The sequence below is a fragment of the Clytia hemisphaerica genome, unplaced genomic scaffold (genome assembly GCF_902728285.1).
Source record: "Clytia hemisphaerica strain Z4C2 unplaced genomic scaffold, Clytia hemisphaerica genome assembly, whole genome shotgun sequence".
NCBI lineage: Eukaryota > Metazoa > Cnidaria > Hydrozoa > Leptothecata > Clytiidae > Clytia > Clytia hemisphaerica.
The window spans coordinates 454699-466011 of NW_027104353.1; the positions used below are offsets into that span (position 1 = coordinate 454699).

Genomic DNA, 11313 nt, shown 5'->3' on the forward strand with positions numbered 1-11313 from the left:
GCAGTAAAATAACCGAGTTATGAAATGTAAAAATTATGTCACTAAATTTCAAAAATGACGTCATAACTCGAAAAAACTCGATTTTTTCCTAACTTGTTTTTTCGTTTGAGAAGAGTAATTTTTTGTGGGGTGTCTACCTTTTACTTTCAAATCTAATGATACTCTGTTTTCGCATTAATTTTTGGGAGGTTTTAGTCTTTAGCATGCTTTGCGCACAATCAAAAAACAATTCTTCTCGCAGAAAAAAAGTCACTTGGAGTGAATCTCTTCCTCTTTGTAGATACGTACAAGACGGTTGATAAAGCGTGCTGTGATGCAACAAAACAGCGAATTCGTGATCCTACAGTCCGACCTGTAAGTTATTTGTGAGCTTAAACAAATCGGATGTAATCTGCACTCTCATGTTTATCACAATGATTGTTCACATAAAATGTTAATCCTGGCAATGATAATTAAAGTATATTTTAGAGTGTACAACACTTCTTTACAAACTACATGACCTTTTTGTTTGCAAAATTTCCGTGAAAGTGTGTCCAGTGTTTTAGGGCCGTTTGAATTTCACAACATTTTTTGTGGTAGTTGACAGGCAGAACACCGTGGAGGAATAATCAGCTTTAAAACTGGACATACCTTTTTTTCGTTACAGGGTGCTCTATGGCACATCTTTCCCGCTCACTCAGCTTATAAAATACGGCGTTTCTTACGAAAGGTAAACTAGCATATGTTTCAGCATGTGTCGCGTCAATTCTATTTTTATACTCGACTCGTATCTTTTATGAGAAAACTCGTAAATAAAAGCTCGAGAATGTTTCGCAACTTAATTTTAAAAGTACTTAAAATCAGGAAAGCCCCTTTCTTGACAGGGCGTTTGGTGGTACAGAACAGCGATACTCTAAATACTGAATACCTAATCTTTATTTTTCAGGTAGCAAAAGAACGAGGAATGGAACAACAAGCAATGAGTGACCCAATTCACGATCAAGTAAGGATAGAATCAAAGTAACAAACTGCACTGTATCATTCTTTTATGATAATGATGATTTAATTCAGCTTCAGATTGGGCTAAGTTTTTAGCCCAATATACCGGATGCACCAAATGAATTTTCTCCTCAAGTTAAAGGAATTGCGTAAAAAACATTTTTGCAAGGTCTTCAATTCAAAGCGCTTTGTTGTGCGTAAGATACTTTGTTTGATTAAAATTTGAACCAATCAAATTATTTCATTTTTCCTTACAGTCGTTTTACTTGGACCAAATGTTGTTGGAAAGATTACGTAAGGAAGAAGATGTAGAAGGATACGCAATCTGTCAGTGTTTGGGTGACGCCGTATTCATACCCGCCGGTGCTCCTCATCAGGTACATAGTTTGATATATCTTTTGGTGTTATAGCCTATCCGCCTCAACGGTACAAGGGATTCAAATTGAGTTAATCAGGGTGGAATGACTGTATTTGTGAAAACGTTTTTTATGAAACGACTTCAAATTTCTGACGTCGTTTGACCAGGTTTGTCAGGACTAAAATCATGAGGATTAAAAGGATTTTAGGGAACTTTCATCAACTTTTTCACAATTTTCATCTCTTCCAAATGTTTAACAACAGAAGAAAAATTCATGCCACTAAAATGCTTTTTTAAACCTCAATTATTTGGAGAGTCACAGGTCCAAAAACCTTCAGTGTACATTATCAATAATCTTTCACTGATATCCTTTGGTTTTCAGGTTTTGAACTTGCACAGTTGTATCAAAGTGGCGGAAGATTTTGTGGCACCTGAACACATATCTCACTGCTTCCAACTAACGCAAGAGTTCCGATATTTGTCCGATTATCATACTAATCATGAAGACAAACTACAGGTAAAGTATTTGCAGATATTGCAGCCCGTCTATTTTGTGCATTATTGATAATAACGAATATTTTGAGCGAGTGGCTCCGAAAAATCCTAGAGCTTTCAGACAGCTCAAGAGTTGTTCCCACGAAAAGCCACTAAAGATACTTTGAATTAAATTGAATTAAGAAATATATAAGAGATGAAGGATATTTGAAACCATGGAAGTTGTTTCTTGATTGCCAATTCGAAATAAACCCTCGTTATTTTTATTTCTTTTTAACCATTTTCACTTACATCAATTCGTAAAAAAGACTCGTTGAAATACTCATGGAAAAATGTCATTCTATATAGATTCTGTTCCGTTTTTCCCGAACACTCTGTTCCTTTTTTCTAGATTAAGAACATCATATACCACGCAGTGAAAGATTGTCTCGGTGTCGTCAAGAAGAAGCATGCAGAAGACACCTCATGATTTATCCCTACACTGTAGTTTACTCTCTTTTAGTTCTTGGATTTTCAGGCAATGATATTTCTATATTCACCTTTGTTAAATTTTTTTTTTTTTCATTTTTGATACATTTTCATGCTGTATTTTTTCAGAAACATTTTCAGAACATTTTCGTATATATTGTTAGTTCAATGTTTTTTTTTGATACGCATAGGTATCATGTAAAGGTACAGATCTAGGTGAAATAGCACATTCCTTTTTTGTAAAGTTCTTAAATGGCTTTACTACTCTCAAAAGCCTTTGAATAAAGTCGAGTCACAGTTATCAGTTTATCCAACTCTCATACTAGGAATAGATCGGATATTCAGCTGGTTTTAAAGCAACCTGTAGGCTATAACACTGTTATTTGGCCTTTTTACAAAACAGCTATTTTTCATCAATTTGTAGTTGGTGTTTTTATCATAGGTAGTCTCTTTAGTTATTTTTTAATCTTCATATTTATTTCTGTGTATATTTTGACGGACAGAAAAAAATTAATTTATTTTGCATAGAAAAATGATAATTTTTACTCAAAACAACAATTCTACGTTTCGTTCATTTCTTAAGCCGTTATTTATTACCACGAACCACAGTTTAGCTTTCACTAAAATTTACCTGTGAGGACAGAATAATAAGAATTTCATCGCTAATATCTCTCAGGCTATTTAAAGAGTGGAAGCCGGTAAAGCAGGTGCGGACGAAACCACCAAATCACCACAAGTGGCTATTACACCGAACATCCCTACATGCTAGCAAACGGTCCTTGTGATTTTTGGACTTCCAAGGACTTCCAAGGAGTGAAACTCAGTACACTGGTCGTGGGTGCACCAGGGAATTTGGAAATGTCGTTTATTTGACAAAACCTTCTCAAATTTGGTCAAATTGACAGTCTTTTTGAGAAATTTGAAGAGAAAAAATCTTGAAACCTCGTTTTCTCGAAATACCACTTTTCGATCTCCTGGCAAAGATTGACACTGACCCAAGTGCCCAAACAACACCAAATTTGAAGGGGTCATTCTATGACAAAATGAGAAGAAGGGATTTTGGATTGACTTTTATGGTGGCCCATACGGGTTGTCTAAAATTCTTGATTTCTGATGAAATTTTAACATTTAGACGAAAAATCGAATTACAGGGTACAGAAGGACTTTATTCAAAAACTGCTCCGCTCATTTCATAGAGACACTCTTTAAAGAATCACATGCACAATTTCACCTTGAAAAACTTACTTCTCTTTTCTGAATCTTTGCCGGGGTGAACCGCCTAAATCTCAGAAACCGCTGTCTTTGTGGGCCACCATAATGAGAAATTAAAAAAAAAGTGTTCAAATTTCTAAATTAGGCTAAGGACTTCGAAACTACATAAAAAATGTTTTTGAAACATTTGTACTTTTTAAAATAATTTTCTCGGGGGGTTTAGGCCTTAAGGGCGTGGTCACGAGTTTTCTCCAAAACGAGGCTAAAACTTTGGGGCAGGCTGGAGACTTCAAAAATGGTCGGATTTGGCTGAAATTTTGCACACTTGTTCCTGGAGTAAATACATGGGGGAGTTTTTTCATTTTTTGAAATTTTTTAATTTTTTAAGGGCGTGGTCACAATATTTCGCCAAAACGAGGCTAAAACTTTGGGGCAGGCTGGAGACGTCAAAAATGGTCGGATTTGGCTGAAATTTGGCACCCTTGTTCCTTGGGAAAATATTTTGGGATAATTTTATTATTTTTCGAAAATTATCATTTTTGGGACCTGGGGACGAGTTTTTAGCCTAAACGAGGCTAAAACCTATTTAATTTAAGAAATGCTAAAATTTTCCTTAAGCCATTAAGTTTACAATTTGGCCTACGAATGATTTCAAAGATACTGGAGTTGAGCCAGTGCGGTTAGCACGTTCGACAGTGATAATAAGGTCAATAATATAAAAGGCTACTACTAAACAATGTTCTCAACTTTAGTTGAGCTAGAATCTGACAATGTCTGTATATTATATCTGTGTGTCTGTATGTATGTATGTCCGTTCGAAAACTTTGGGGCAGCCTGGAGACTTCAAAAATTGTCCGATTTGGCTGAAATTTTGCACATTTGTTCCTTGGGTGAATATCTGGGGGCATTTTTTTCATTTTTCAAAATATTTGATTTTTTGGGCCTGGGGACGAGTTTTTTGCCAAAACGAGGCTAAAACTTTGGAGCAGCCTACAGGCCTCCAAGATTGTCGGATTTGGCTGAAATTTGGCACACTTGTTTATTGGGCGAATATCTGGGGGTCTACAATTGGGCCTATGAATAATTTGAAGCCACTGAAGCGTGCGTTGCGCACGTTCGACTATATTGGTGAGCAATATTTGACAATATATTTTTCGGACCGCAATGTACGAAGTAAACAACAGGTGCTCTAAGAATTTTCTTTCTGTAAAGAATCCCTCTATATTGTTGGAATATTGCAAGTCGAGCTGACAATATATTGCCGGCACTTAGCAATATATTGCCTGACAATATATTGTGTAGTGTATGAAGCCCTTAAAAATAAGAACTATTTGATGTACAAAATGTAATCAAATGTAATAGAATAACTAGCTTATAAAAAGTGTGAGGTATGCATTCAATCTGAAATATTTTCTTAAAAACTATATAATAATTATCTTGACAAAATTTGAAATATTTACAGCTTCTTGAAACAGAAGGAAAAAAACAAAATAATTAAAAATCGGGCTTTATTTATCAAATTCTTATCAATGCCTTGTTGATTGTTTTGCTACCTTTTCCACTTTCGGAGAGAAAAAGTTTCAAATTAGAATTCTTTTAATAAAAAAAGCAGTCAGATGAAGGCAAAAAAGGCAACCCGTTAAAGTTTACAAGGATAAAAAATAGATAGATAAATAGTAGTAGATATCAAATATCTAAAACGTCTATGATTCGTGATCTATTACACGATGGTAGAGATGTCTAAAATCGTTCGTTTGTTGATTAAGTTCATCTTTGGTTACCTCTTCATCTGACCGTTTCTCGATTCCTTTGTCCCCCATCCGATTTCTCATTTCGTCTTCAAGTTTAATACGTCTCCATTTCGCGCGACGGTTTTGGAACCACGTTTTCACTTGCCGTTCAGATAAATCAATCGAGCGTGCAAGTTGTTTTCGCTCTTGAGGTGAAACGTATTTTTGAACGCTGAAAACACGCTCCAATTCCGTTGATTGTGTATGTGTAAATCGAACTTGTCCTCCTTTGCGATTTCCTTCATCACTCTCATCATCTCGAATATGTGATTTGAAACGCCTGCCGTGACCACTAAGGAGCGATGGATATGCTATAAGGTAAGAAGAAAATTGATATTAGGTTTAATGGCACCAGAGAAATTAACACCTACATCACAACACTTGACACTTTTTTATCATATTAGACCATAAACGGAAATTGTTCGTGATATGCCAATATGAAAGGTCATTTAATATCAAGTACAAAGTTATAGACAGGGATTATGTAGGCATTCGGCACTTCATTGGAAAGTTATGACGTAGTGTTTACTTTACATACCTCCTCGTTCCTCGTGAAGTGAATTCCAATAATATCGAAAAGCATGATTAGGATTTTCCGAATACATTCTCCGCGCGACCGCGTTTCTTCGTTCGGCGCCTTCACGCATCATTCGATCAAGGAACCAGTTTTCGAGAGATGGTTTCGAGGGCGGGGGCGGTGACCATGATGAGGGCGGAGCTGACGGTGAAGGAATCATATCAAGTTCGCTTGACGAAGAAAATGTCGGTCTTTTGGTTGGTAATGTCGGCGGAAGGAGAGGGTTGGGGCGGAGCGTCGGAATTTCATGTCGTGATCGTTGTTGAAAGTGATTTTCGTACACCCAATGTTCCGTTAATCGATGTCGACTTTGTAATAACGGTAAATCATCATCAGAACGATTGATTTTGCCACCGCAACACTCTGTTCCTCTTATTTTTTGTTCTGTAAAATAATCACTTTTCCAAGATTCGAACGAAGAATCTTTCTTTTCGTTGTTGAGAGCTCGTAAGTCTTCGATCGATGGTTTCGATTCTTTACGTAAAATATTTTCGATACTAAAATGCGATGTTGATGGCATCCTGTCAGTAAGCGTTGTCATGTCTTGAGAACTTGACCGTACTAAGGCGCAATGAAGACTGATGATTCAAATTGAAGTGCTTCTCTAATATATAACCTTTTTGATTGTTTGGTTTGCGTGTGTTGAGCGAGACCAAATAAATACAACAAAAAAATGTCTTTTGATGAATTTGTCGCAGTTATTGATGGTAGCGTGTTTGTGTAGCGGCGCTCAAGTACACTTTGATTGAGTTATTTCGTCATTTTGTCATTCAAAAAGAACTTTTCTTGTGTATGTTTGTTTATTAAAACAATAACAATGTCTATTGTATTTTCCTCTCATTTTGATTGGATGTTGGGACAATACAATCCTTTTGTTTAGTTGTTGAGCGATGCGAGCCTATAACAACAAATAATGTGAGAATTAGAGATTGTATCAAAATTGTTCGAAATAAGAATCAATACATAATCTATGAAAATGGTTTCAATATTTGTTAATGATATACAATACAAAGAAGAATGTATTGGAAACCAATGAAAAAATGATTTGAAGGGGTGTGGGTAATCAAGTATCATTTTACCCCCCTGTGTCAAAAAAAATTGACAAAACCAGAGTAGAAGAGGTCATTTCAGAAAAAAGTTTGATGTGCTGAAATAGCGAAATTACAGTTTCTAAGCTTCAAGCCGTAACCCCCCCCCCGGGCTGAAGTAAGATCTAATAGAAAGTTTTACAGAGTAAGACTGCAATGAAAAAGTTAAGAACATCATAAGAACTGGACAGTCTGAAATTCGAACAGATTAACCAAAGACATCTGAATTCACAATAAATTTAAAATTAGAGCAGGTTTGTTCTACTTGAGGGCTAATTTGTATTCTAATTGAATTAATTTCAAGAACACCATTAAGAACATTTAAGGCGCCAAATTGCCTTTTCCAGCACTCTTAAACTACCCTGACAAAATAAACAAGTCCCGAAGATTATTCCTATGGGAAAATCTCACACAAAAATGTCGTCAAAAGAACAGTATTTTTCACACTTCAAAGAACTTTTCCCGAAAGTTATTAAAAAAATTAACGGAATTCGGATAACTCCCGAGTACAAATAAGATGGCGGAATTGAAACAAGACTATGCGATTTCTCTCTCAACATTCTATTCAATTTGAAGCTAAGGAAACTCTGATGAACTGTTAGATGGTGAGTTCCCTAACAATTTCCCAGCGCTGAAGAAAATGAATGGAAAATATTCAATGGTACTCGCAAAGGAAAAATAGTATTTTTAGCTTATAATCCAACCATTTTGATGTATATCCTCATAATTAACTGGGTGGAGAAAAATATTTTGTCCACCCAAAAGCGTATAATAAAAAGCGGCCCCATTTAAATGCAAAGTGGTACTGCGTTAAATGAATGGCGAACACAGTTTATTAAGATGGCTGTCAAATTGTGGAACAACCAAATTTTGAAGAGACTGCCATTCTACCGCTTTTGAAGTGCTAAGCACCTAATCATTCATTCTTGAAAGCATGTATCATACCTGTTTCACGTTTAAGTGGATGGAAGAAAATGTTCCACAAAAAGAAAACAAAATGGTTACCACAGAGTGGTCTATTGCTACTTGACTTTGGATGTTTTGTTTTGGTTTTTGGATGCCTCTTATCTATTTTTTTTCATCAACAACATTCTTGATTGTGTAATGGTGTAATCAACAATTCTGTAATGAAAGAAAAATTCAATTCAATTTTTTCTCACAACATAAACAAACTTGAAATTCAATTTTCATAAAGAAATTAACTGGCCCGTGTAATCCTGTCATTCCTTGGTTGAAAAAACTAAATTCAAAATATCTTCCTTTTAACCGTTAACCGCCATAATCTAAGTTACTCGTTAGTTACAATCTACAAGTTACTTACAATTTACAAGCTACTTACAATTGTGAAATTGAAAAAAAAAATCCTCTAAATTGTAGTCGTTTCAGTAGAACTCATCTCTAAGAATAAAACGAAAGAAAGAAATTCCACACTTCCTCCTGAGGAGGAACCGGACCGTTTACCAGTTTCCAACCTAACGTTTTTGATGAGACAATGAAATACGATGATACAAAGACAAAAAAACATTCTCAGTTTTAGTTTGACTGGATATGAGAATATTGAAACAAATTTAAATCCCCCTATACATAATTGATACTGGCATAGGTACCAATAGCAATTAGACTACATCAAAGGGGTACAAAAACCATTAAAAAGCAATCGAGTCTCTGTAATGCTTTTTTCACATGTACGTAAGATCTTACTTTAGACCTTACGAAAAATCGTTCGTAAGGCTGTCTTTTGGGAATTTCCCCGACATTACGTAGAGTTTTTGTTGATTAAGAGGGTCTTACGTGACTTTTCCTTCCGTTCAAAACTTTTTGAACGTAAGCAAACTCTACATAAGGCCTTAAAACACTACGTAAGCTTAGGGAAATTCCCCACTCTTCAAGGTCTAAAGTAAAATTTTACGTGCATGTGGAAAAGCTTAAGGGTTCCAAAACTACGAAAATCAAAAACCGTCTCTCTCAAAAGGTCATGAATTCTTGAAATTTGGACTAAAATTTGAAAATTTTGGCTGAAATTCTAGGGAAATAGTGTGGCAAAAACGTCGAAAAATGGACAAAATTTTACATGCGTCAAATTTGATAATAAAAACGAACCAATAAACCAAACTCGAACCCAGTCCTTTTGTTCATTCGATTCTGATAGCACTCACGTAAGGATTGTATCGAGTCTATAAGTAAAATAAAAAAAGTGGTTCAAGTCGCTGTGGGTATGTATTGAAGAGGACATTCTTACTTCATTTGTGCTTTTTCCAGAGGCGTCACGCCGTCAGGGCCTGAATATATGTGAAACGGAAAAGGGGAGCTCATTAAAACTGTTTTATAAAGGGCGTGTGTTTAGATAAAGTAAAATCAAAGACATGAAGTAAAACCCACAACAAGAGAGTTTTGGCTGCAATCTCTTGAGATCTCCTCTCTGCACATTGAGGCTTGCAGTTGACGTTGGCCGGAAACCACAGAACGCTTTCGGATGTCCTTTTGAAACAGTGTCCAATCTCAACAATCATTTACTGTTTGTTTTCTAATTCTCTCTCTGTATAATATAGAAAGAAATACAAATCAACGTAATGGAAAACACAATTCACCAATAATCAGTACTTTTTTTTATAAGAACTTTTGAGTCAGAGCTTACTTATTCTTATAAAAAAATCTACGTCTTTGTTGAAATTTATAACCAAAACCCTGGATTTATTCCTATTCCAAATATGAAGAAAGGTTTGTTATTGACAAATTATTCCCCTAGGGGTTACCAGTTAGATCGGACGACCGCTGCATGCTCCAAGGTAGCAAAAATACAAGTATTTAGCAAACCGTACTAACCAATTCAGCCATTGATAGTTTCAAGGTTTCTTTTAGATGTTGATTTTTAGAATAAAGAGGAGTGGTGTATGAATAGAAACCAAATCAACAATCGATAAGTCAATACCGTTTTCATCATATCATAAAAAACTAGCAGATGGCTGTTTTGAGTAAATAGTTGATTGACTATTTTGTCATCTTAAACTCCATATTAAGTCTTATATGAGGTCATTGAAAAAGCAAATACAATGCTAGAAGCACGTAAAGACCTTTGGAGGACTCAATAGAAACACCGGAAAAAACTGAAGGCTCAAATATAACTGTGTGCTTATCAAAAGACAGGTTGGGTCGTGTTTCATTCTTTGCAATACAATTGACATTTATGATCAATCTTAATTTGCTGATTAAACATAAATGGATTGAGGGCACCTAAAAAAGAAGAATGAAGAAAAAATGAGTGCAAAATAAACGTCCCTCTCATATATCGCCTACAGTTGTTCAAACAATGGTTGATTTTTCGAGTGTTTTAATAATAATATCCATAATTAAATTAAACGATGGCTGTCTTAATTTTAATTCATAAACATTGATATGAAATTTAATGATTTTTTTTTAACTTTTGTGATTTTTATTTGGTAAATATAGTTTGGGAGGAATTCAAATAAAGTCTCAATTTATTAAAATGAACATGACTAGTTGGTTATATACCTGTTAAATATATATTTACCTTTAAATGCAATTTCAGCTAATAATATTTGGAAATTAGAATTAATTAAAAAAATTGATTAAAAAAAGGGATAATATAAAACAATATTTTACAGGCTTTAAATATAAATGTTCAAAAAATTATGTGCAGTGGTGTAGTTTATATACAAATGTGCTTAGTACATCGCGGTACATGTATTGCAAATAAAAGCGCTGTTCCCGACTTACATAAAACATCAAAAGAACGTTTGTCATATAGTTTTATAAGATCAACGAGGCTTAAAAATGTCAAAAATAAGAACAATTTAAGAATAATATTTAGCCTGGAATTGCTGGATTTAAAGTTAATCAAGGGTCATAAATGATAACAGGATGTGAATATTTTTAGCTCAATCAAAGTCCCAAAAAATAAGAACAGCTGAACATTGAAACAGCGTAACGTGCTAAATGGGTTATATCTGTTTGCAGAATCCATAACCAACTTCTGACATTTCTATTATGAAACGCTAGTCCAGGTATCAGAAAACACGCTTTTTTTTAATAAGAATACACTTAATAAGAAGGTCCATGATGAAAATGGCCAAAAAATTAAGAATAATGCTAAGAATATCAACATCATGGAATTTTGCTACTCAAGCTAAGAATGCCATTTTTAGAGCATTTTCAATTATAAATTGCCCATTACCCCCAAGTAAGGCTCACTCCTTTCACAAAATGCCATTGTATGCTTGAGACGTTGTACTAAATGTTAAATCTAGTTAAGAATATCCATGATAAAATGGATTTACACCATTCTTATAAAAAAAAGCGTGTACCAATTTGTCTTTTTTTATTACATTC

At 34.7% G+C, this 11313-nt stretch overlaps 2 protein-coding genes across 6 annotated transcripts in view; one reads left to right on the forward strand and one right to left on the reverse strand.

Annotated features, from left to right (window-relative positions):
- The window catches only part of LOC136818047 (lysine-specific demethylase 3A-like), a 57475-nt gene extending 54631 nt beyond the window's left edge, over nucleotides 1-2844 (forward strand). For 3 of the 4 annotated variants that reach the window (XM_067074408.1, XM_067074410.1, XM_067074409.1), the window contains 6 exons: nucleotides 281-354; nucleotides 647-709; nucleotides 926-982; nucleotides 1236-1355; nucleotides 1719-1853; nucleotides 2223-2843. In XM_067074408.1, coding sequence (XP_066930509.1) covers nucleotides 281-354; nucleotides 647-709; nucleotides 926-982; nucleotides 1236-1355; nucleotides 1719-1853; nucleotides 2223-2300 — 527 coding nt within the window. In that variant the 3' untranslated portion in view covers nucleotides 2301-2843. Of the gene's footprint in view, nucleotides 1-280; nucleotides 355-646; nucleotides 710-925; nucleotides 983-1235; nucleotides 1356-1718; nucleotides 1854-2222 lie in introns of all 4 variants that reach the window. The other variant, XM_067074407.1, reaches the window with a different exon arrangement.
- Nucleotides 2845-5128: 2284 nt separating this feature from the next.
- On the reverse strand, nucleotides 5129-10293 carry LOC136818121 (hematopoietically-expressed homeobox protein HHEX-like). Of its 2 annotated transcripts, XM_067074477.1 has the most exons (5): nucleotides 9346-10293; nucleotides 9067-9140; nucleotides 7972-8088; nucleotides 5840-6776; nucleotides 5129-5612 (listed from the first exon to the last, which is right to left on the reverse strand). In XM_067074477.1, exons 4-5 carry the CDS (start codon nucleotides 6417-6419, stop codon nucleotides 5215-5217), a joined length of 978 nt encoding a protein of 325 aa, XP_066930578.1. In that variant the 5' UTR covers nucleotides 6420-6776; nucleotides 7972-8088; nucleotides 9067-9140; nucleotides 9346-10293; the 3' UTR covers nucleotides 5129-5214. The 2 variants fall into 2 exon arrangements, with proteins under 2 accessions (XP_066930578.1, XP_066930579.1); XM_067074478.1 differs by having other exon boundaries at nucleotides 7972-9140.
- Between the last annotated feature and the right edge of the window lie 1020 nt (nucleotides 10294-11313).

What these genes read in the sequence shown, in the direction of transcription:
- LOC136818121 (XM_067074477.1), bottom strand. Translation starts at nt 6,419, where the DNA reads ATGACAACGCTTACTGACAGGATGCCATCAACATCGCATTTTAGTATC. An exon ending in ACTTCACGAGGAACGAGGAG is followed by an intron (nt 5,613 to 5,839) that starts GTATGTAAAGTA and finishes CTTACCTTATAG; the next exon opens with CATATCCATCGCTCCTTAGT.